The following is a 22,808-nucleotide window of genomic DNA, read 5'->3' as shown; positions in this document are numbered from 1 at the left end:
TAGAAGTGTGCTATTTGAGATTCAGACAATTTCTGAATTCATAACAATCGCAGGATTTGTTTACAGTCGCTGTTGAGGTTGGAGATAAAGATTGCCGGATAAATAAATTAATCTGGATCTGTTCCTCGCAGTTGTATGCAATGTTCCCTCTAATCTTTTTTGTCGCTGAGCAAAACTTTTCTCTCTTGAGCGCACATTTTGGTCACCTGAGCAAAAACATACTTTATATCAGACCTGTACAATGAACGTAAACACACACACACACACACACACACACACACACACAAAAAAAAGGTTTTATCATGCAAGTGTAACATTTAAACTTTAATGTACCGTTTCTATTTTATTTGACCCTTGATGTAACTTAGTAATATATTAAATAATGTTTGAAAATAAGCAGTTCAGTCACTAAATTAAGCACATTTTAGGTTACTTGAGTTTTTGTCACAGTGCTGCATTAACTGTACCAGTCTTTACCAAGAAATTCTATTAAAAAAATATTTCTGTCCTCCTGCAGGACAGTTCAATTCTTTATAATAATATAATATGAGCAGTTACAATGATGGTTTGGGACAACCATAATGTGTTTTTGTACAGTCAATTATTAGCAACAGACAGTGTTAAACCATCAAAATTACAGGTTTATTGCTTATGAATTTCCCAGATTTTATATACCAGGAGGTTTCAAGATTTTTCGTGGCAAGGAGGCCTAAACAATCCCCTTGTGAGATCATTTTTTTTTTATTAGGCTTACATTATAATATAATAAAATATAATATAATATTTAAGAATTTAAACTGATATCCAGTATTATATCAGTTTAAATGCTTCCATTTGTTTTAATATATTATAAAGTGAAAACTGAAGCATTTAAACAGATCTGATAGCTAAATATTTTTAAGAAAAGTGAACGTTAACTCTTTTATAGTTATCTAAACATCCCTGAAACCCACACCACCACCACACACAATAATCTATTTAAACTGAGGTATATAGGCTAACTGATGTATTTTGAGTTTGCAAGCTACACCTGTGATGGGTGTGGAATTTTAAATGTCTCAGAGTTTTGTTAGCATTCTGTGCCCATCATCCGTTATTTCCACCACTTTTCATTAAAACATGGCGTTTTATTTCACATTTCTTTTCGTTTCGCGTTGCCTCTCGTACTGATGTATTTAGTCCGCAAACATTACAGTATTCTTACCGCGACTGTTTTGGCTCAGTGCCAGCCAGCTCACACGTGCTCACATAGTTTTCTTTCTATGAAATCTGTAAACCACATTCACTGGTTCAAGCAACAATAACTCTATAGCGGTTGTCCAGAGCACTGCAATTATTTCTAATTTAAACTGCTACAATCAAATGGATTTCCCCACAAATGATTTTCATGTCTGTTCTCTGCGCGGCAATTATTTTTTCTGCGCGGCCGCGCACGCGCACAGTTTAGAGGGAACATTGGTTGCATGGATTCTAAAGATGTGGATTAAAGTGCATTAAATTGATGTCTTTTGTTAATTTATGTTGCGTTTCGGTGCATTTTCTAGTCCTGTGTCTGAGAAAACGGCTTTTGTGTCCCATGGCGAACAAATAAATATTACATGATAAATAATGGTTAAGTGATTACAGAAATGTTATTCATTTTAAGGTTTTAAAGTGTAGTTTTGTTTAACATAATTATTTGAAACGAGTTTGCAATGAAAGTCACGAACAGAGCAAAATGTTTTTACATTTAATAATGTTTAGTGCTGTCAATATTGTATGTTTCAGTGTATGAAAACGTAAATAAATATATATGTTGTAGAACCACACTTTGCATAAAAATACACATTCTCATGAGATCACATTGCAGAATAACTAAACAAACCAATAAATAAGAACCTATCTCTAGAATAAGGGTTCAAATTGTCTTTATTAGTACTGTATTAGTGGCAGTTTAGCCATAATTATAGGCTTATTCTGGTCAATAAACTTTGAATATCACTCAATAAGTGCCATAAGTAATGAGGATTCAACTTTTACTTTAGAATAGGGGGTCAAATTGCCTTTATAAGTACTGTATTAATGGCAGTGTAGCCTTAATTATTGGCTTATTCTGGTCAATAAACTTGAATATTACTCAGTAAGTGACATAATTAATGAGGAATTTACTGGCGTTTACTGTACATTCAATTAATCATTAATTATGTTATTTTTGCTTATTTATAGCATAAATGTGTATCTTTCAAATGTTTAATAATTTGTAAATAATGGCTAATATGTCCTACTATATGTTAAGTTAATCATTAATTACTATTGTGTCCATGCTTAACTAATGCATAATTGTGAACAATTAAATCATTAATTACTAGTTTATTTATGATTCACTTATTTATGATTAAAGCTAATCATTAATTACTATTGTGTTCATTCTCATCTAATGCTTAATTGTGAACAAGTGTAATGTCTTGTTTTGGTGTTGTTTCATTTTCACGTTTTATGGTTTAATTTATAGTTATGCTTTGTTTCTTTGCTTTTTTTTGTTTTCCTGGTTTTGCCATGTGCTTCTGTGTCATGTGAATTCCCTTGCCCTCATGTGATCATATCATGTGCTTCCCCTGTCTCATGTGTTATTTTGTCATTGGTTGCTGTAGTCATGTGATTTCAGCTCTGTCCTGTCATTGGTTCTTTGTCTTGATTGTTCACAGGTGTACCTTGTTTGTCATTAGTCTCTTTGTATAAATAGCCCTCATGTTTCATTGTTATCTTGTCTAGCTTTGTTGCTGATGTAACCGGTTATTGGTGAGTGTTGTCAAGTCAATCCATGTCAAGCCACGTCTTTGTTTCTGCTCATGCACTTGGGTTCTCACTATGCTCGCCTCCAGTGGGCTTTGTTACAACAAGTTAAATCATTAATTAATGCTTATCGAATGCATTATTCTGGACCCTTAAAATAAAATGTTATGAAACTTCCCTATTATCTTTTGAAGACTTGGTAATAAAATACAAGCTACCCAGACCCATTTTTTTCAGATTTTTTTCAAATTTCAAATTTTTTCCAATTTTTTCAGGGATTCTGTTCTTAAAAGTACTAATCTTGTCACTAACCCCTCCATGTCGGTCATTGAGAAGATTCTCCCAAATCCCCCATTGTGTAAGCAAATCTCTTGCTTTTATAACACCCTTTGCTTTATATGATCCTTTGGGGTCATATAATTTTTTTTACATTTTTGCGAATACAACACACAAAGAACACACACACCCCCATCTTTGTTAATCTAATTTTGACTGTTAATGTTTTTTTTGGGTTTTTTTTTGTTTTTTGACAATTAAAAATTTCACTAAACCTGCTCAAAAGCATTTTTTTAATTCATGACTAATATTGCATTGCATAATGTGTGCTTATACAAACTGACAACCACAAGTGAATCGCATTGATATATTTAATATGGACTAAAAATTTTTTTGCAATTTCAAGTAGGCTATATTTACATATGACTACGGCCTGACAGTTGAGTCGTTTATACAGGTTTTATAATGAAAAGTAGTCTACAATTAAGAAACCCTTACAAAACAGTAAACATTGAGTTTACATGTGATTCATTTAAAATACTTAATTTATTATTTTAATATCCAAATATGATACTAAATCCAACAGAAAAATAAAGGGTTTCTATTTGTAACATGTTGTCTTTGAATTATAAACAAGACAAACATTCGCTGAATAAAAGGTTAGCCAGTACAAACATATTTATAGAAAACTGTTGACAATGAATAGAAAGGACCAATAAGAACAAAACGAACCAAGTATTCAAGAATATCAAGAAGTCATATAACGACGGGTTGTGTTAACTAAAGCGTCCGTCATTTACCGAATCTCAAAAACACGCGTGGATAATTAAAAATGTTTTCTGACAAAAAAAATCACACAAGCAAGAACAAATTTTAAACCAAGCACGGCAATTTTCATTTTACAATGATCTTCCCGCTTTTGTGTAGATGAGAGCGAGCTCGCGCAGCACTAAGACAACTTTTAAATGCATAAGTTACTAATGTGCTAGTTTTCATACAATAAGTAGGCTATGTAACATAATTAGGTACTTTAGTTAGTATTAACACAATAACTCAACACATGTAGGCTATATGTTTCTCAACACTGAGAATAAATAAATAAACGCCTGTTTCTTCAGACTCGTGCTTGTCAGTCAGTCACACATCACAACATTTTCATAATCACTATGCCATATAGCGATTTCAATTTTATTTAGATTTGTTGTTCAACATTACTTTAGCATTTTATACCCGTTTACCTTAAGGAGTCAGAAGTATCGTGACTGTACTGTCCTCGCTTGAGAATTCAGTCACTGTCAGACAGCGGGAGCGGAGGGAGGGATCGAGCGGGATTTTGTGTTGCTGTCGATTTGCAGTGTCTTTTTTTTTTTGATAGGCCGTGCGCATTTGTCAATCATCCCCACTTGCTATTTGGGGAAATGAACCCAGCGCTATGATTGGTTGAACTCTTTTGCTGGATTTGAGTACTAGGCGTGCACAGAGGAGTCACCGGGTTTTTGCGAAGGAGTGACAAATCGTAGCAGCATACTTTGAGGTAAAAATGCGTACCTGCTACGCAAAATGCCTACATGTTGGCAGGTCTGTATGAAGTTGCAAACACATTAGACCTTAGAAGATTATGGGAGGGGGAGTTGAAATTGACCCTAACAGAGGATGATTGGGATCAGGTCTGGCGAATAAGATCTCTTTTTGGAACAGGGCCAGAGCTATTCAGCTCAGGATTCTGCACAGATTGCACATCACACCACTCCTTAGAAGTAAGTTTGACCCAAATAATTCTTCATTATGTCTTAAATGTAAGGTGGAAGTGGAAGACTATATTCGTTGCATTTGGGAATGTTCTGTAATTAGGACTTAGTTACTGGTCAAAAGTTGAATCGAATGTTTGGCTGCAGCTGGATGTTCCTGTGAATTTTTGTCCATCATTTTGCAAGCAATTGGTGATAAAGAAAAATGTCACACCGCAATATTGGAAATATTTCCTTTTTGAACCTTTAAGGTGAGCCAGTGGATATGGCACAAGCAATGTGCAAACTTTGTCTCAATCCCCAATCAATGGTCCTAAGCCTCCATTACGAATTCTAAAGTGTAATTTAGTATTAGTAATAAAGGCTTGAGCCATTGGCATGCAGTAATTGTAAAAACAGAGAGAGATTAAGCGTGTGTAAATTACCTGAGTCTGTTTGTGTGAGGAAAAAGGATTGTCATTTTTATCCATTTGTTTGTCATATTTAATTACCTCATCAGTGTCATTGTGGTTTTAACTCTTGAGGGTGTTAAATACAACCCATGAAAATCAGTTATAGTTTACTTAAGTATATGAGTTAGCAAGTAAAATAAAAAATAATGGGTACATTCTACCTCCACTATCTATTTCTTATCAGTATTAACTGCAAGACTAAAAAATTAAGTACAATTTACCCCTAAATATTAGCTTTGGCACCGCAAAGTGCGCATGCGTCAACATCCAGGCGGGAATCACGGGAGTCACCATTTTCCATGTCATTGGCGGTGGCGGAACATTGATTGGTGAACCTACAGGTAAGTTTTTATTTAACTTGTTGATATCATCATAATTGCAAATGTTAAGTTGTTTAACGTTAAAATCTACCAGAAGAATAGTCATTTCTCTGTCTCTATTGTCGCACCACAGTGTGGTGACAGATCGACATGTTATAATTTGTTGTCAGTCAAGTTAACATTGGAAGCGGAATACATTGTCCAGTAACGTTACTTGCCCCTGCGAATGCGAGTAAACATCTACGTTTATATTTATATAGCTTCCATTATAACCCGGAAGCGACTTCCGGTTCCAATACCATAAAGTCTATGGGTTTTTTGAATGGGTTTTTGCTAAATCGCCTGAAATAAGGTCTGTGGTTAACAAAGCCTCTAAATACTTTCACGTTTTGATCTATGGCATAAAACACACCAGTTATAACACACTTGTGATTTTTTGTTTAAACTTTTACTGTGTCTTCAAAGCAGCGGTTGCTAACAAATTGCTAAAAGGGACTACTTCTTTTGGCGGGGACTTTAGACGTCATCATTAAAAACAGGACATTTGGACAGCATTTCTCATGAAAAAGTGGATAAGTATTCATACACAGCGCAAATCACAATTAGTGAGCATGTTTTTAAATAGAGTTGTTTTCTAAATAAAGTTTGAGGACGCTTGGTGGTGACGACGTTGATCCGCGACCATGGTGTGCTGTAGTCCGTTTATAGCCTACTGTTAGCCTTTTATATCTGACGACTTTATTTAGGCTTCAAAATCTATAAATGTTGTGTTAACTTGTAAAGATTATCTTGATAGACAAAATGTGTAGGTGTCATAACCCTTTGTTAAACACAGACCTTTTTTTCTGCGAATTTCCAAAAGTCTATGGGAAAAATTAATAGGCTTTCAGTCAAGGGAACCCGTGTGCCGCTAACTTCCGGGTTGGCCTACAAAAACGCGTCATCCCTGGGGCACTCTATTGTAATGTACATTGCTGAAATTCGTGCACAGCGAAGCTGTTACACGTGAGTTGAACTTGAGCAAGTGATGAGAGAGAAATGGACGGTTGATGTAGTTAGCCTACTATACAGACGACAAGGCGTTCGGAGCAGAAAAATAACAGTAAAGCTGTCGATGTGGTAGCTAGATAACTACTATTAAAGTTTTCTTGCATTTATCTGTTGATATTGAGTTTTGTGTTAGAAGAGATAAATTTATAAAAGCCATAATTACTATTATCATTTACGGTTAGCATTAATATGCAGCGATTAGCATGTGCTCTGCTAACAACAAAAAGCAAAGGATTGAAAATATGTTTTTTTTATGCTCCTTATGTGATCTGTAACATAACAGTTGTAATGTTTTTATAATTGATTTATATAAATCGATTGTTTGTGTTAACTTGATTTTCAAATACATTGCACAGATAACTTCTAGTTGGTGGAATTATTTAGCAAAATATGGAAAATATAAATGGATATGAATATAAATTATGTACAATTCATTTTACAGGAGTGTGATAATCTAATAATTTCAATATCCTGTTTCTGACATTTTTTTTTTTTTCTGCTGCAGATGAATATAGAAGAATTAAAGAATTCATAGCAGTTATCAAGACAAGTTAACTTCAGGTGGTCTGGATTGTTCAGTAAGGCTCAGGTAAGGATGTTTGTTACTTTTTTTTTTTTTTTTTTCAAGAACTGTTGTTCGTCTCATTTGTAAACCTTACCAAACCTTATAATCTATGACTCAAATTGAGAAAATTATTGTATTTTTGTGTTGTCCTTGTACTGATTTACTAGATAAAAGAGGAATTCCGACATGTAACAACAGGCTCCTTGGAGGAGCCATGATGAATCTTGATGGGTGCACACCACGTCTTTCTGCAGTTGATGCATGCCAAAGGAGGAGCATTTGGTACCAAGATGCATCCTCTCCTGAGCACTGTAAATGAGGTATCGTTCTGTTTTTATCTCATTTCACAAAAAATAAAAATTAAAACTCTCAACACACTGAACTTAAAAAATATGTAAATAGACAAAAGCAAAACAAGCAAATTAAATAAACACTTTTGAAAATGCTCATTTTTTATTTTCAAATCCATTCAGCTGAACTTTGGGTCAGAGGCGGTACCACTTTTAGCTTAGCATAGTTCATAGAATCTGATTAGATAGTTAGCATCTCACTCCAAAAAAGACCAAAGAGTTTTGATATTTTTCCTATTTAAACCTTGACTCTTTTGTAGTTACATCATGTATTAAGTTTGAAAAAAAATTTTAAGTTGTGATTTTCAGGTCAAAGATCATGTAAACGTTAACATAGAACTAGAAGTCACATGATTAGCTCAGATCATTAAAAAACTATCAGAGGGAAAATACTTGACATTGATTTTTACTCACAGATTTAGATGCACAAATTTAATGTAGACCTTTAATCTCATATACACATTGATCAACAAACCTAGAGAAGTTCAAACTTACTTGCTTGACAAGAACAAACCTCATTGTTTTTTACAGAGGCTCAAACATGCTGTGAGACAAGAAAATTAACTTCATTAGGTGTAACATGTCAAGCAAGCATGCTTCAAGGGATAGTTCACCCAAAAATGAAAATTTGATGTTTATCTGCTTACCCCCAGCACATCCAAGATGTAGGTGACTTTGTTTCTTCAGTAGAACACAAATTATGATTTTTAACTCCAACCACTGTCGTCTGTCAGTCATATAATGTGAGTGAATGGGAACACCAACAATAAGAGTCAAATAAACATGCACAGACAAATCCAAATTAAACTCTGCGGCTCGTGATGACACATTGATGTCCTAAGACACGAAACGATCGGTTTGTGCGAGAAACCGAACAGTATTTATATAATTTTTTTCTTTGAATACACCACTATGTCCAACTGCGTTCAGCAGTTGGTTAGTGAGGTCTGAACATGCTCTGACAATGGCAGTGATGTCTTGCGCATACTTCAAAGAGTGCTATGAATTATTACTGCCGTAATAAGACAACTAACCGAATGCTGAACCCAGTTGGACATAGTGGTATTTTAGGGGTAAAAATTATATAAATATAAATTAATTTGGATTTGTCTGTGCATGTTTTTTTTTTACTTTTATTGTTGGTGTTCCCATTCACTCGCATTATTTGACTGACAGACGGCAACGGTTGGAGTTAAAAATCATCAATTGTGTTCTACTGAAGAAACAAAGTCTCTTGGATGCCCTGGAGGTAAACAGATAAACATAATTTTTGGGTGAACTATCCCTTTCAGCTTCCGTTTGTCTAAATTGGATGCTGCAAACGTTGTTTATTTAATTGATGAAACATTGTTAAATTAATAATTGTTTCATTATGGGATACTCAGGTGAAGAATTTGGGTTTCGATTTTTATTTGTTACCCATTTATATTGAAGTGCTGATTAATACAGAAATCCTGCTTGTGATCAAACAATTGGCATCAACCAAGAAAACAACTGTAATCAAACAGCATGCTAATTTGCTTGAACTAACATAAAAACATATTTTTGTTTGTTTGTTTTTTTCAACAGGAGGATGAACTTGAAGGCCACACAAATGAAATAATAAAGTTGGTGGTTATTCACAATCCCGCAGTTGAGGAGGACCCACCAGATGTGGAATGAGCTGTCTGTACTTTTTTGCACTTAAGGAAATGTCATTGCTCCCTTGCCTCACTGAGCCATCGGATTTCAACTAAAATATCTTAATTTGTGTTCCGAAGATCAACAAAGGTCTTACAAGTGTGAAACGGCATGAGGGTAAATAATAAATAACAGAATTTTCATTTTTGGGTGAACTAACCCTTCAATTAGTTTTAAATGAAGTTTAAATGTTTGTATCAATATAGAATGCTAGTCTTTTGAGGTAAATGAGATCAGTTTCTCCTCTCATTTTAGTCTCCTTTTATTTTCTAGAGTTGCAAGTATTGTAGCCACACATTAAATCTAAACACATATTGTTTGAAATGATAACATGAAGAAACAGTATTTGAGTCTTACTTCTAATGTATGTTTTGACATCTAATTTTTGAATGGAATATGTTCAAAATGATTTATGCTACATTATGATGTTGTATTTCACTTTAAATTTATTGTAAGGGATATTTTGTACTTACTTTAATTAGTTTTAAATGTTTAAAAATACAAAATGTTATTTGATCAATAAAAAAAGCAATTGATGCAATCTCCTGCATCTGACCATTTTTATATAAATTCAACCTTCCCTGAATAAGTAATGTTTAATTTTTCCTTTTGGCTAATCATTATTAATAATAATTTAGTAGATTAACTGTTGCTTGCTTACAATAGGGTTAATATTACTCCATTTTTTGTAGTTTACCATGGCTGTTAAATTTAGGTATACTTTACTCAAATATATAAGATAGAATCTACCCATACAAAGTGAGTGCAAATTGTTACCTCAATTTTATTGAGTAGATTCTATAGGTTGTTTTTTACAGTCTTTGAAATAACTAATAATTTGGCAAATTAATTTGTATCTATAATAAGATCAAGATGGCTGGAACCATATATTTCAACGTACATTGTGTGATTCACAAATGATAACACAAATGATAACGAAAAATATCTTTCTCTGTAAAAATCATATTGACCTGTACCTTCAGAAGAGGAGTACATTTAAATTTTCAATATAAAATTTGACACACCATGTTTAAGTAGATTCTTCCCCTCAGTGCTGCTGTTTTTCTCTCCCCTGTCAAATGGGTTGACATGACCTTGACGAAAGCGAGCAAGTCTTTCATTATATTCCATGACACTGGTCACATCTGTAGAAGACAGACACATGATCAATATAATCACACAATACACTTAAAGAGATAGCTCACGCAAAAATGAAAACTCTGCCCTCATTTCATGTCACATGTTACTCCCTTTTTAGATTATAAAAAAAAAAAAAAAAAAACAAAACTAACATTCGGCTCTTTGGTTAGCACAATACATGTAGGCATGGGCTAAAGACAGCAAGGATGTGTGCTAAAATCAAGCGAGAAGGTACATTGTTTTTTATTATTTTGGTCCCACTTTATATTAAGTGGCCTTAACTACTATGCACTTACATTTAAATTAATCATTTGATACAATGCACTTATTGTGTAAACATGTTTTTACATTGTACTTATATTTAAAAAAAACACCTGCATGTAATTACATCTGTAATTAATTTCTGTAATTACATTTATAATTACACTATTGACCCATCCCTTATACCTTAACCCACCCTTAAACCTACCCATACCACCAAAGCTTTACCTAACCTTACCCATATCCCTCCTCAATAGCAGCAAAAGTGTTTTGCAATTCAATATGAACCAAATAAGTACATAGTACTTATTTTTTGATGTAAGTACAGGGTAGTTAAGGCCACCTAATATAAAGTAGGACCATTATTTTTTTTACTGATATCATGTGTATAAATTACATTTGAATATTCCCAAACACTCTGACAGTGCAATCTCTATATGGGATAGGTGATTGTTGACATTAGGGATGCTTGATATTGAAGAAAAATTCAATATGCGATAACTTTTTAAATAATGCAATATTCTATACAATAATGCTTTAAGTGTGTAAAATCTATTTAAATATATTTAAAAACTGAAAATGATCTAACCAATATATATGTTTCACATTCTTTCTGGGAAAATAAAGCATCACTATAACTTCTGAAAGTGAACAGAAGTGTTTTAGCATTATATAAAACATAATATCACAAATCTGACAATGTCATTTTAACATCAATGTAAAAAACAACAACAAAAACTATTTAAGTACCAACAACTCTTTGCTTAACTTGGTAATATATAGTTATATCAACCTGAAAACTTAACAGCAAGAACATCCAGTAAACAAAAACACCTGAAACTAGGGACGGACGATTAGTTATTTTTGTTATTTTAATTTATCTTTGTTATTAAAAATAGAAGAGGCAAATTACAAATATTAATACAAATACAAAAAACAAAGATACAAATTTAATAGACAGTGCTTTAAGTTTTTCAGGTAGGTCTACATTCGATCTATTTAACAGTAGCATTCATGTAAGAAACAATACAGAAACTGAATAATCAAATGTAAAAATAAAACACTGCATTGTCTTCACATGGATTAAATATACATTAATTCGTAAGTATTACAAAAGTTTTTCAATTACAAATGTTATTCAGTCAAGAGCAATGAGTGATTTTTTTTGTTTGACAGACAGCAGCAGGCATACTGTATTAGGCTGCTGTCACTTTAAGACCTAATGCATGGATCCTATCGACACACATCCGATTTCTTTCCCAACCATTTACGTTTACTCAACCCTCTGGAGTCTGAGGCTGATTTGGGGCCTGGAGAAATTTTGACATGCCCTGACATTTGTGCTTTTTTCAGTTCATAAACATATTAATGGAAAAAGTGTCATTACACTGTATCCAGCACATACTAGGCTGCCATAATATGTGAGGAACATTTATGTACATGTTTGTATTTTTGAAGGAATAATGTTTATGCGTGGTTACTGAAAAAACTAAAAACTTAAGTCACTGAAATAAGGCCAAAAAAATAATATTATATATGTGTTCACAAGACTTCTGGGTATTGGAGATTGTAGACTAGAGTTTTTGCTTCAAAATGATGTAAAAATTATCCTGCCTACTCTTTCATATAACAATATATTGATTTAGTTTTTGTAAGACACTTCAAGAAACACAGTATGTGTGGAGGCGTGAATCATCATTAATATTCCTGTAATTCACACCTGAGAAGACAAAAGAATCCCATAATGAGCTGTAATGACCTGCATAATAATGAGGCCTTTCAGTCAGGTAGGCTGAGAAAAAAAACCCTGTGATCATGTCTCAAGCTCATCGTGGTGTATATCAAACATACAGAAAACAAACAGCAATGCTGTGAAATATTATTACAATTTAAAATAATGGTATTCTATTATATACTTTAACTCCCCCGGGTCAGCGGTCACGCCGGCGATACCACCTTGTTTTTTTTGTGTTTTTTTTACCAGTGTGAAAGAGATACCACCTTGTTTTTTTGTTTTTTTTTACCAGTGTGAAATAGACTCAAAATACTCTGTCAATGTTGCACATACAATTAAGAGTTATACACCATTTTGTGGAATATCTTCTTTTATTTGCGTACACTCAGAGTAAAAACAAGATGTTGTTTTTTGCAAAATAAAGAAAACTAACATGATGCGTGACCTGTCGACTCCCTCTGAATGAACTCCAATCCGATAGTTCTCAGAAAATGAACTGTAACTTAGCGAATACTAATCACAAAAAAATTAGATTCATGTCTAAAGAAACGTTGAAATGTCAGGTTTTAAATCGTGTAAGTCAAATCGAAAACAAAAATTCTGTTTATGTAATCTGTATGAAAATAGAGCCATGTCAGAAGTCCGTGATTAAGCTCATTATCCACTAATGTGCCACGCCCACAAAACCAGTGCTATTCAGGCGCAAATTCTGAGGCAATACATGTATACATCGTCGCAATCGTCAGTGCTTCCCACACATAGACTTTACTTGGGCGGCCCGCCCACATATAATAACGGCCGCCCAAGTATATTCTGAGACATTTTTGCTTTTATTATTTTTATCCTCATATACTTTTATATCCGCGCAAGATAATGAAACCATCCGCGATCGAATAACTAGTCGTTTCATACCTGCTCGTTATGTGTGCATCAGAACTGTTTACTCCCACTAACATTCAAACGGGCGCTGCATTTTGCAAAGTCACAAGGGGGCGCTGTTGCGAGTTCTACAAGCTCACGCGACAGCGCTTCAGACTGCTTCAAAGTGATTCTCAATCAATGAAAAGCACAGATTTATGCCAAGTGATTGCTAATGAACTCAAGCTGATGAATTATTACAATGTCTACTTTATGGCCTTTATATAAAATGTTTTAGATGATTTTAAGAATCTGAAGGATCAGCCTGCAATAGTACATACATTTCAAAATAAGAGTACCTGTGTATTTCGGGCTTGTTTATAATTAAAAGTCACACGCTACGTTTTTTTTCTTTTTCTTTTGTGCATTATTGGTATTTTGGTTACACAATAAATTGTATTTAATTTGATTTCCATTTAATTCATAGTAAATTATTGTAGTCTCCCCCACAGGAAGAAAACACTAAGAACATTATTTAACACATATTTTTCATTTTATAAATTTTACTAGTATCCCATTGACTGAGAGAGACACTATATGACAGCAAGGAGAACATACGAAAATGTGAACCATTTAAATGCTGTAATTTTGCATAATTTACAATGCATAATAATGCATAATATTAGTATGGAATTAAATGTAATATGTTATGTAATTAAAACTAGTTTCAATAAAAAAATACTGTTAAAAATCACATTATTTGTTTGTCACATGTAGTAGACCATTTTTGTGACGTGGGTAATGGGAGGATTTTTTGCCCGGCTACCACCCCAAGTATATTTCAAACTTGTGGGAAGCCCTGATTGTATATTCATTGTCTTGAAAAGTGTTTATCTGCATATTATAGCAATCTCTGGAAGCCTGTTAGTTCCTGGAGAGTAACATGGTTGTTCTTCTTTTAGGAGGCATTTGTGGACAGACCAGGGGTCTCATTTATAAAGCGTGCGTACGCACAAAACAGGGCTGGAAGCGTGCGTACGCCAGTTCCCGCGCAAAGGTTGTGATCTATAAAAACAAACTTGACGGGAGAATGTGCGCACCTTTAAGCAAACTTTGAGCTGTGCGTACGCACATTCTGGAGACAAAGTGATATGAATTGAGATAGTAGATGTGCTACTTTCGATCACTTTTACAGTGACACGCTGTTTTATGACAGCGAGGAGCGCTGGGAGCACAATAATTCCTCTTTAAACTAAACTGCAGATGTTATGACAAAATATTTTTTCGAGAATGACGATCAGTGATGCACACTTAACTTAGATATTATGGAAGACATGCTGGATTCGGTGGTCAAACGGTCCGTTGTCCAGTTTGAATAGGTCAAATGATAATCTCTTATTGTACAGCCACAGCTGCAGGAGGTGTTGATGTTGTGTGAAGGATCTTCAAACAATTACCATTTGAAGGAAATATTTTGAGGAAAACGGTAAGATTTGAATGTTTTCTTTTTAAAATACTTTGTCAGTGACGCGCCGCGTCAGACAATTGTATTTACACTGCAATAAATAAGTAGTCAGATCTGTTTACACTAAAAATAGCCTATAAACTTCCTAAAAGATATGTTCACCTCATCAGCAAAACTGCATAAATTTGATTTGAATTGTTTAAAACTATTAAAATACTATCTGGCCAGTGGAAATGAATGAATCAACTCTATCCTAAAACCTTTATCTGAAGTATTTTATACAATTTTGTTTTTATGAATATTTTGATATATTTATTCTAAAACATAAAGAGGATATTGGATGATCTTTATCAATATAATGTGTGGCACAAATGGCATTTATAGGCCATATCTAATATTTTCCAATGTCTTGTACCTTTGATGGTGTTAACCATGGTGTCACGTGGTTGGGAACGTGTATGGAAATTATATGCAGATGAGGTTATGCATAGTAAAACTAGGTGTCGTAAGCTCCATATATGGTTATTTCGGGGAGGAGACAGGGTGGAGATGCACGTATGCACAATCTTCCGCTGACTGGGATTTATAAAGGGATTTGTGCGCCGGTTCTGGCGTACGCATGGTTTTATAAATCTGATTTTTTTTTTTGTGTACGCAGAATCTAGCTTTTGCGCGTACGTACACTTTTAGTAGGGATCCTACGCACAGTTTTATAAATGAGACCCCAGGTCAGGAAGCAGACAGACTGGCTAAACCGACCGTCTGCTAGCTGCCTCACGTTACAGAAGTCAGATAAATCCCAACACATAGAAACTCTTACACCTAGATATTATCACATAGAGACTGTGTCTGTACCCCGAATTAGTAAAAACAAAAAACTTCCAAACCCATTTAATGGTAAAAATTTAATTGATGTTCAACAAATAAAAAAAATCGAGATAATAATGATAAACAAATGATAAAGCTTGGATTGTTAAATATTAGATCACTTTCTTCAAAAGCACTTATTGTAAATGATATTATCACAGACAATAATCTAGATGTGCTGTGTTTGACAGAAACCTGGCTAAAACCGGACGATTACATTACTTTACATGAGTCCAGCCCTCAAGGTTATGATTATCGACACAATCCTCGACAGAAAGGCAAAGGGGGAGATGTTGCTGTAATTTATAGTAATATTTACAGTATTAGTCAAAAGTCTTTCAAATATAATTCCTTCGAAGTGATGGTTCTTTACGTAACATTATGTAAGTTGACATTTGTGCTGGCTACTGTATACAGGCCACCAGGACACCATACAGACTTTATTAAAGAATTTGCTGATTTTCTATCAGAGTTAGTACTAGCTGCAGATAAAGTCCTTGTTGTTGGTGATTTTAATATCCATGTAGATAATAAAAAAGACTCATTGGGATTGGCATTTACAGACATTCTAAACTCTATTGGTATAAGACAACACGTGTCAGGACCCACTCATTGTCGTAATCATACTTTAGATCTAATATTGTAACATGGAATCGATATTGATGCCGTTGAAATTCTGCAGTAGAGTGACGACATCTCAGATCATTATCTAGTCTTGTGTATACTACATTTAGTTAAAGAGGCTAATTTATGGCCTCCCTGCCATAAATATGGTAGAACCATCACTTCTACCACTAAAGATCACTTTATAAATAACCTTCCGGATCAGTTTCATCGCCTTAGCATACCAGACAGCTTAGAAAACCTCGATGTTGCAACAGAAACTATTGCCTCTGTCTTTTCCAGCACATTAGATTCAGTCGCTCCTTTGCGTTTAAAAAAAGATTAAGGAATTTAATCCAATGCCATGGTACAGTGAGCAGACTCGGGCCCTAAAAACTGTAGCCAGAAAAATGGAGCGTAGCTGGAAGAAAACAAAACTAGAAGTATTTCGCATTTCGTGGAGAGAGAAAATGATTGAGTACAGAAAGGCCTTAAAAACTGCTAGATCTGCCTATTTTTCAAAACTTTTAGAAGAAAATAAACACAACCCTAGGTATTTATTTGATACAGTGGCTAAATTAACAAGAAATAAAGCTTCAACTTCTGATGTTTCCAAAGAGCACAGCAGTAATGACTTTATGAACTTCTTTACTTGCAAGATTGATAATATTAGAGAGAAAATTATAACCATGCAACCGTCTACTACAGTATCGTGTCAGACATTGCATTGTAGTGTCCCTGAGGAAAAATTCATTTCATTTACTGCTTTAGGAGAGGAAGAATTGTCTAAACGTGTTAAATCATCAAAATCAACAACATGTATGTTAGACCCTATACCAACTAAGCTATTGAAAGAGATGCTTCCAGAAGTCATAGATCCCCTTCTTAATATTGTTAATTCATCTTTGTCATCAGGATACGTACCAAAAACATTTAAGCTGGCTATTATTAAACCTCTTATTAAAAAAACACAACTAGATCCTAAAGAATTAGTCAATTATAGGCCAATCTCAAATCCTACTTTTCTGTCAAAAATACTAGAAAAGGCAGTTTCATCGCAACTATGTTCCTTTTTAGAAAGAAATAATATCTGTGAGGATTTCCAGTCAGGATTTAGACCATACCATAGTACTGAGACTGCTCTCATTAGAGTTACTAATGATTTGCTCTTATCATCAGATCGTGGTTGTATCTCTCTGTGACGAGCAGGGCGGGCGAGAGCCGTGAGGGAACACTGCGAGGCGTGCCGGCCTCGAGTCTCTCACGGAGGAGCTCCGGAGGCATAAAAGGAGGAGCGACTACAGTGAAGGAAGAGAGAGGACTAGGCCTGGACTTTATGTTATGTTTTATTATGTTTGTGTGGCCGGCAGACGTCCGCGAGGGTCTGCCGGCATTACTTTCGTTTTGTTCTTTGTTTATTTTATTTTAAAGTTTGTTGAATGTTCGCCGGTTCCCGCCTCCTTCTTCCCACATCTACTAACCTCATTACACTCTCTATTAGTGTTACTGGATCTTAGTGCTGCATTTGACACTATCGATCACAATATTCTCTTAAATAGACTTGAAAATTATGTTGGCATTAGTGGAATTGCATTGGCATGGTTCAAATCATACTTATCTGACCGTTATCAATTTGTAGTAGTAAACGATGAGATATCATATCGATCACAAGTTAAATATGGAGTACCGCAAGGCTCAGTACTAGGACTATTGCTTTTCACTCTGTACATGCTACCCTTGGGAGATATCATTAGGAAGCATGGCGTTAGTTTTCATTGTTACGCTGATGATACTCAGCTCTATATTTCTTCACACCCTGACGAAACTTACCAATTCACAAAATTAACAGAATGCATAGCTGATATAAAAAACTGGATGACCAGTAATTTCCTACAACTAAATTCAGAAAAAACAGAGATTCTAATTTTTGGACCAAAAACTTCTTCGAACGTAATAACCTAGAATATTGTCTAACACTTGATGGCTGCTCTGTTAAGTATTCGTCGTCAGTTAGGAACCTGATTGTGCTCTTTGATACCAATCTTTCATTTGAAGGCCATGTTACTAGCATCTGTAAGTTCATGCGTTCATGACCTCAAGGTTAGATTACTGTAACGCTCTACTGGGTGGTTGTTCCTCCTGCTTGATAAATAAACTACAGTTCGTACAAAATGCAGCAGCTAGAGTCCTTACTAGAACTAGGAAGTATGACCATATTAGCCCAGTTCTGTCGTCACTGCATTGGCTTCCTATTAAACATCGTATAGATTTTAAAATCTTGTTAATTACTTACAAAGCACTAAATGGTTTAGCCCCCCAGTACCTAAGCGAGCTCTTAATGCATTATAGTCCTTCACATTTATTGCGATCTCAGAATTCAGGCCAGCTGATAATACCTAGAATATCGAAATCAACCGCAGGTTATAGATCCTTCTCCTATTTGGCACCTAAACTGTGGAACAACGTTCATAGCATTGTTCGGGATGCAGACACACTCTGTCAGTTTAAATCTAGACTAAAAACACATCTCTTTAACCTGGCATACACATAATAACACATTATATATTTATATTTTCAAATCCGTTAAAGGATTATTAGGCTGCATAAATTAGTTCAGCCGGAACCGGGAACACTTCCTATAACACCAGATGTACTTGTTACATCAGAAAAAGAATGGCATCTACGCTAATATTAGTCTTTCTGTTTATCCCGAGGTTTACCGTAGTCAACCGGATTCGGGGCCATTTCCAGATGAGACCGAGGACCGGTGCCTTGACACGACCACAACGCAGCCCTGTATCAGCAGAGATCGAGTCGACTAGATCATCCATTGTGAAGACATCATTAACATGACAGCCAGTGCCACAGTTTCCTCAAAATTATAATCACGATTATTAATCATGTTTATTCTATCAAAAGAGTAATGTAACTATGGCTATTTTGCAAGTTCTTTACCAACCTACACTTCACCCAAAAGGCCTGTAGGTGGCACAAAGACTTAAATTTAACAAACTATGATAACTTCGTTAGATGGTAAATCAATACAAAACATGGTTTTGGTGAGAGCTTTGTAATATGTATTCACATTAGATTTTAAAGCAACACAATTAGTTTGCATGGGACAAACCAGATTCAAATTGCCCGACAAATTAGTAAAGCAAAGAAAAATCATTTCTAGCTGATCAACATTATGAAAACTGGTAAAACCTTTAGGAACTTCAAAAGATTAAACAGCGAAATTCCTAATATTACTTCCAATATTTCCAAATTATGTTCATTTTCATAGAGCGGGCCAATATCGTGACGATTATTTAAAATCAATCGAGAGAAGCAGATATCGTTATCGTGATAAAATACGATTAATCATGCAGCCCTAATTTAATTTAATTTGACTTGACATTTGATATTCAACAGTATCCTTGACATTTATTCAACAGTGCTTTTGATCTGCCTGCACTGACACTATTCTTTAAAAGGAAAAATTATATACCAATTATCAATGTAAAGCTGCTTTGACACAATCTGCATTGTAAAAAGCGCTTTATTAATAAAGGTGACTTGACTTGACAACAAATGCATGTGATATGCACTTTACAAATGGATCAGATATAAACTTATTACGAATTATAAATGTCTCTAAAACTGAACAGGCCACCACACTACTCTTGCTGTAAACATGTAGCTATATTACACCAACGTGTATCAATTTGAAGGAGTTTAGGTTAGCAATGCATATCCTATAACATCTGAGCACAGTAGAACCACAGTGGAACACTCTGTAGAACCCGAAACAGCTAAAAATCAACAAATCCATTTTTCCAAATATTCCTAACTGGTCCAAATAAAAACTAAATTGTATGAATATTATATTGAAAGCAAGTTAATATGCTTCACCTCTTTATGTTTAGCACTCAGAAATTTTTAAAACTATTTATTTAAAATATTAGTAGTAATAGTATTTAAAATATTATTATAAATAGTTATAGTATTTGAATCATAGATTTGAATAAGGAAAATATTCACTCCAGTTATACATGACTTTCACGTTACTGATTCAAGTTTTATGCAATGACAGAAAGATGAGCTTTGAATGACAGCTGGCGACATTATATATTAACTCTAAAAAAACAAAATAAATTATATATTTCGACTGAAACTGTAATATCATGCAGTCAGTGAATATCACATATCACATGAGCTGTATCATTGGGCTATTTACCAGCAACAACTGAAAACATCACAAAGTGTTCAGCTTGACATCAGTACAAATCTGTCAAATAGATGAAGAATAAATGTTTGTATAATACAGTTTATGGCGAAAGCCGAAAACGAGAAATTTAGCCAACGTGCTAACCGCTTCACATCTAAATATAATTTGTGATATTGTTTATCTTACGCTTTACGCAGCTTCAGCAGCGCATCTTCATCACCATCTTCATCGCCATCACCATCATCATCGCAAATAACAGGCTAATAAATAATCAATGACAGCTGTCATTATTTCCTTCCATATATGTTCTCTAGTAGCTGCTGTGTTGTTGTGATGCTTGTTTAATGTGTACGTGATTGTAGCGACCTCTAGGTGATGGGAGAAACGAAGCTTTTCAAAGCTTTGAATTTATTGAACCAATTAGTGATGGGCATTCCGGCTCTTTTTCGTGAGCCGGCTCATTTGACTCAGCTCACTTTGCTCTTTTGGCTCACAAACGGCTCTTTAAATAATAAATGTTTTAACTATGATTTTGACTATGATAGGTGTGAAAACAGTTCTAATTAAATTATTAAATGAAATCATACTCACAATGTCTCACAATTTCTTTAAAAATGCATTGATTTGTTATAAAAAAAATACTATTAAACATTTGTATTTAAATGACAACTTTTTAATGTATGGAAACAACATTCAAAACAAATACAATCTGAACAACATAATAGAACCAATATTAAATATTAAGGAAAAATAACTGAAAGGATTAAACTGGTCCCTCTTTTTCTCTTTTTTATTGCCATATGAACTCTCACTAGTTATATTATGCATAACTAGCATGAACACACACACACAATGCTGGCCATATTTTTATTTTATTAGAGATTTGCATTCAGAAATGCAAGCTCCCTCACTTTCGACGGGCTGATGCGGTTTCTTCTCTCAGTAATAATTTGTCCTGTTTTCGAGAAAACCCTTTGAGAGGGAACGGATGTGGCCACTATGCAGAGTCTCCCTGTCATGACTTTAGTAAGCCGTGGGTATATAGAGGCCTTGTTCTTCCACCAGCTCAGAGGATCTGCAGATCTCTGGAGGAGGGGCTCCTCCAAATAGGATCGGACCTCTATTATGGCATCTGCTGAGGGATCCCTTCTCGCTGCATCCCCAGTTGCTCTCTCTGATCAAACAGCATCCAAACAGCAGACGTTTGTGGCAATACTGCTGGTGCTTCTGCTCCTTCTGCTTCCTGTTGCCCGGTGTCTGAGCCAGCTGACTGCTGGGACTGTCCCTCCCTGCTGCTGAGGTGATTCTCTGAAGAGCCTCATCAAGCGCTCTGGCATCACTGAAGGCTAACTTCTTAAACCTGGGGTCAAGTGCAGCAGTTTCTGATGGCACGTGATTATATTCCATTGTCCATTGATGAACATAGGGTGTCCATCAACTCAATCACTTGTCTTGTGGTTACATTTGCTTCTCTCTGGCGGTTGGCTGTGATTCGCTGCAGACCCTTACATGGGAGTATCATTTTTGACGCTGTCACATAGCTAAAAAGAGAGAACAGATTTTATATATATATAGAAATATAAAATGTAGAAATGAAATAAAATAAAATGTAGAAATAACTGCTTACTGTACCTCTCTGCACTGATCTCCACAGTAACCTGCTCAAAGGGCTCCAGGACTCTGCACACGTCCACCACCACCTCCCTTTCCTCTTGGGTCAGAGGATCAACATGTGCATTGACAGTGGCCAGGGTAGAGATGATAGCATCCTTTGACTCAAGAAACCGTTTCAACATATGAAATGTTGAATTCCACCTTGTATGGCAGTCTTGTTTAGGTCTTAGTGCAATGGGTAGTATTCATATTATTCATCATAGACATTAATACTGAGAGTTGGTGCAGTTATAGTTCTGTTCCATATATATAGAGTGGTTTTGGTTTGATATTGTTGATTGTTTTAAAGTAATTTTAGTTAGGCATTATTATTTTTTTTATTGTTTTATTTTGTAATTTTCTAATAGAGCCGTTGGTCTGAAATCGATTAGTTGTTATGGTGGGGTTTGGAGTAGATCCGTTTATCTGAGATCGGTTGCTCGTGTCGAGCTCTCTCTCGCGGTATCGCGAGAGCTCCTCCATGCAGGTGAGCGCTATCGGGTGAGATCGCGAGAGTTGGCTCATATGAGTAAACGTCATCATAGTGAAAACATCACTCATTACGTGTCGTGATCTTTCTCCGTCTATTTTCAGGTAACGGATTACTAAAGTTAGTGTAAATCAGTTGGAAAAATGAGTTTAAATGTTGATGACGTGTGTGTCTTGTCTGGAGGTGTAAAGGTTTTATGTAGAGTGTGTTAGTGTGTGATTATGCACGGAGCACATGTTGGGCCTGACGCATGGTCACGTAATGTTAACATAATTTCGCCATGTGGAAAAACTTAAAGGGTTTTATATAGTAT

General features: G+C 34.9%; 1 protein-coding gene across 8 annotated transcripts in view; it reads right to left on the bottom strand.

The window, feature by feature from the left end:
* The window catches only part of def8 (differentially expressed in FDCP 8 homolog), a 219,163-nt gene extending 198,440 nt beyond the window's left edge, over window positions 1-20,723 (bottom strand). For 6 of the 8 annotated variants that reach the window (XR_010895482.1, XR_010895483.1, XM_067389841.1 and 3 more), the window contains exons 1-2: window positions 20,539-20,723; window positions 10,239-10,358 (exon numbers count right to left, since the gene is read on the bottom strand). Coding sequence is in view for 4 of the 8 variants with exons in the window: in XM_067389842.1 (XP_067245943.1) it covers window positions 10,239-10,344 (106 nt within the window). In the remaining 4 variants the exon portion in view is untranslated. Of the gene's footprint in view, window positions 1-4,286; window positions 4,308-10,238; window positions 10,359-20,538 lie in introns of those variants that run through there. The other 2 variants (XM_067389847.1, XM_067389848.1) reach the window with 2 other exon arrangements.
* Window positions 20,724-22,808: the final 2,085 nt, after the last annotated feature.

The sequence above is a fragment of the Chanodichthys erythropterus genome, chromosome 7 (assembly GCF_024489055.1).
Source record: "Chanodichthys erythropterus isolate Z2021 chromosome 7, ASM2448905v1, whole genome shotgun sequence".
Classification (NCBI taxonomy): Eukaryota; Metazoa; Chordata; class Actinopteri; order Cypriniformes; family Xenocyprididae; genus Chanodichthys; species Chanodichthys erythropterus.
Note: the sequence above shows the minus strand (reverse complement) of the source record. Positions and strands in the feature narration are given on the sequence as shown.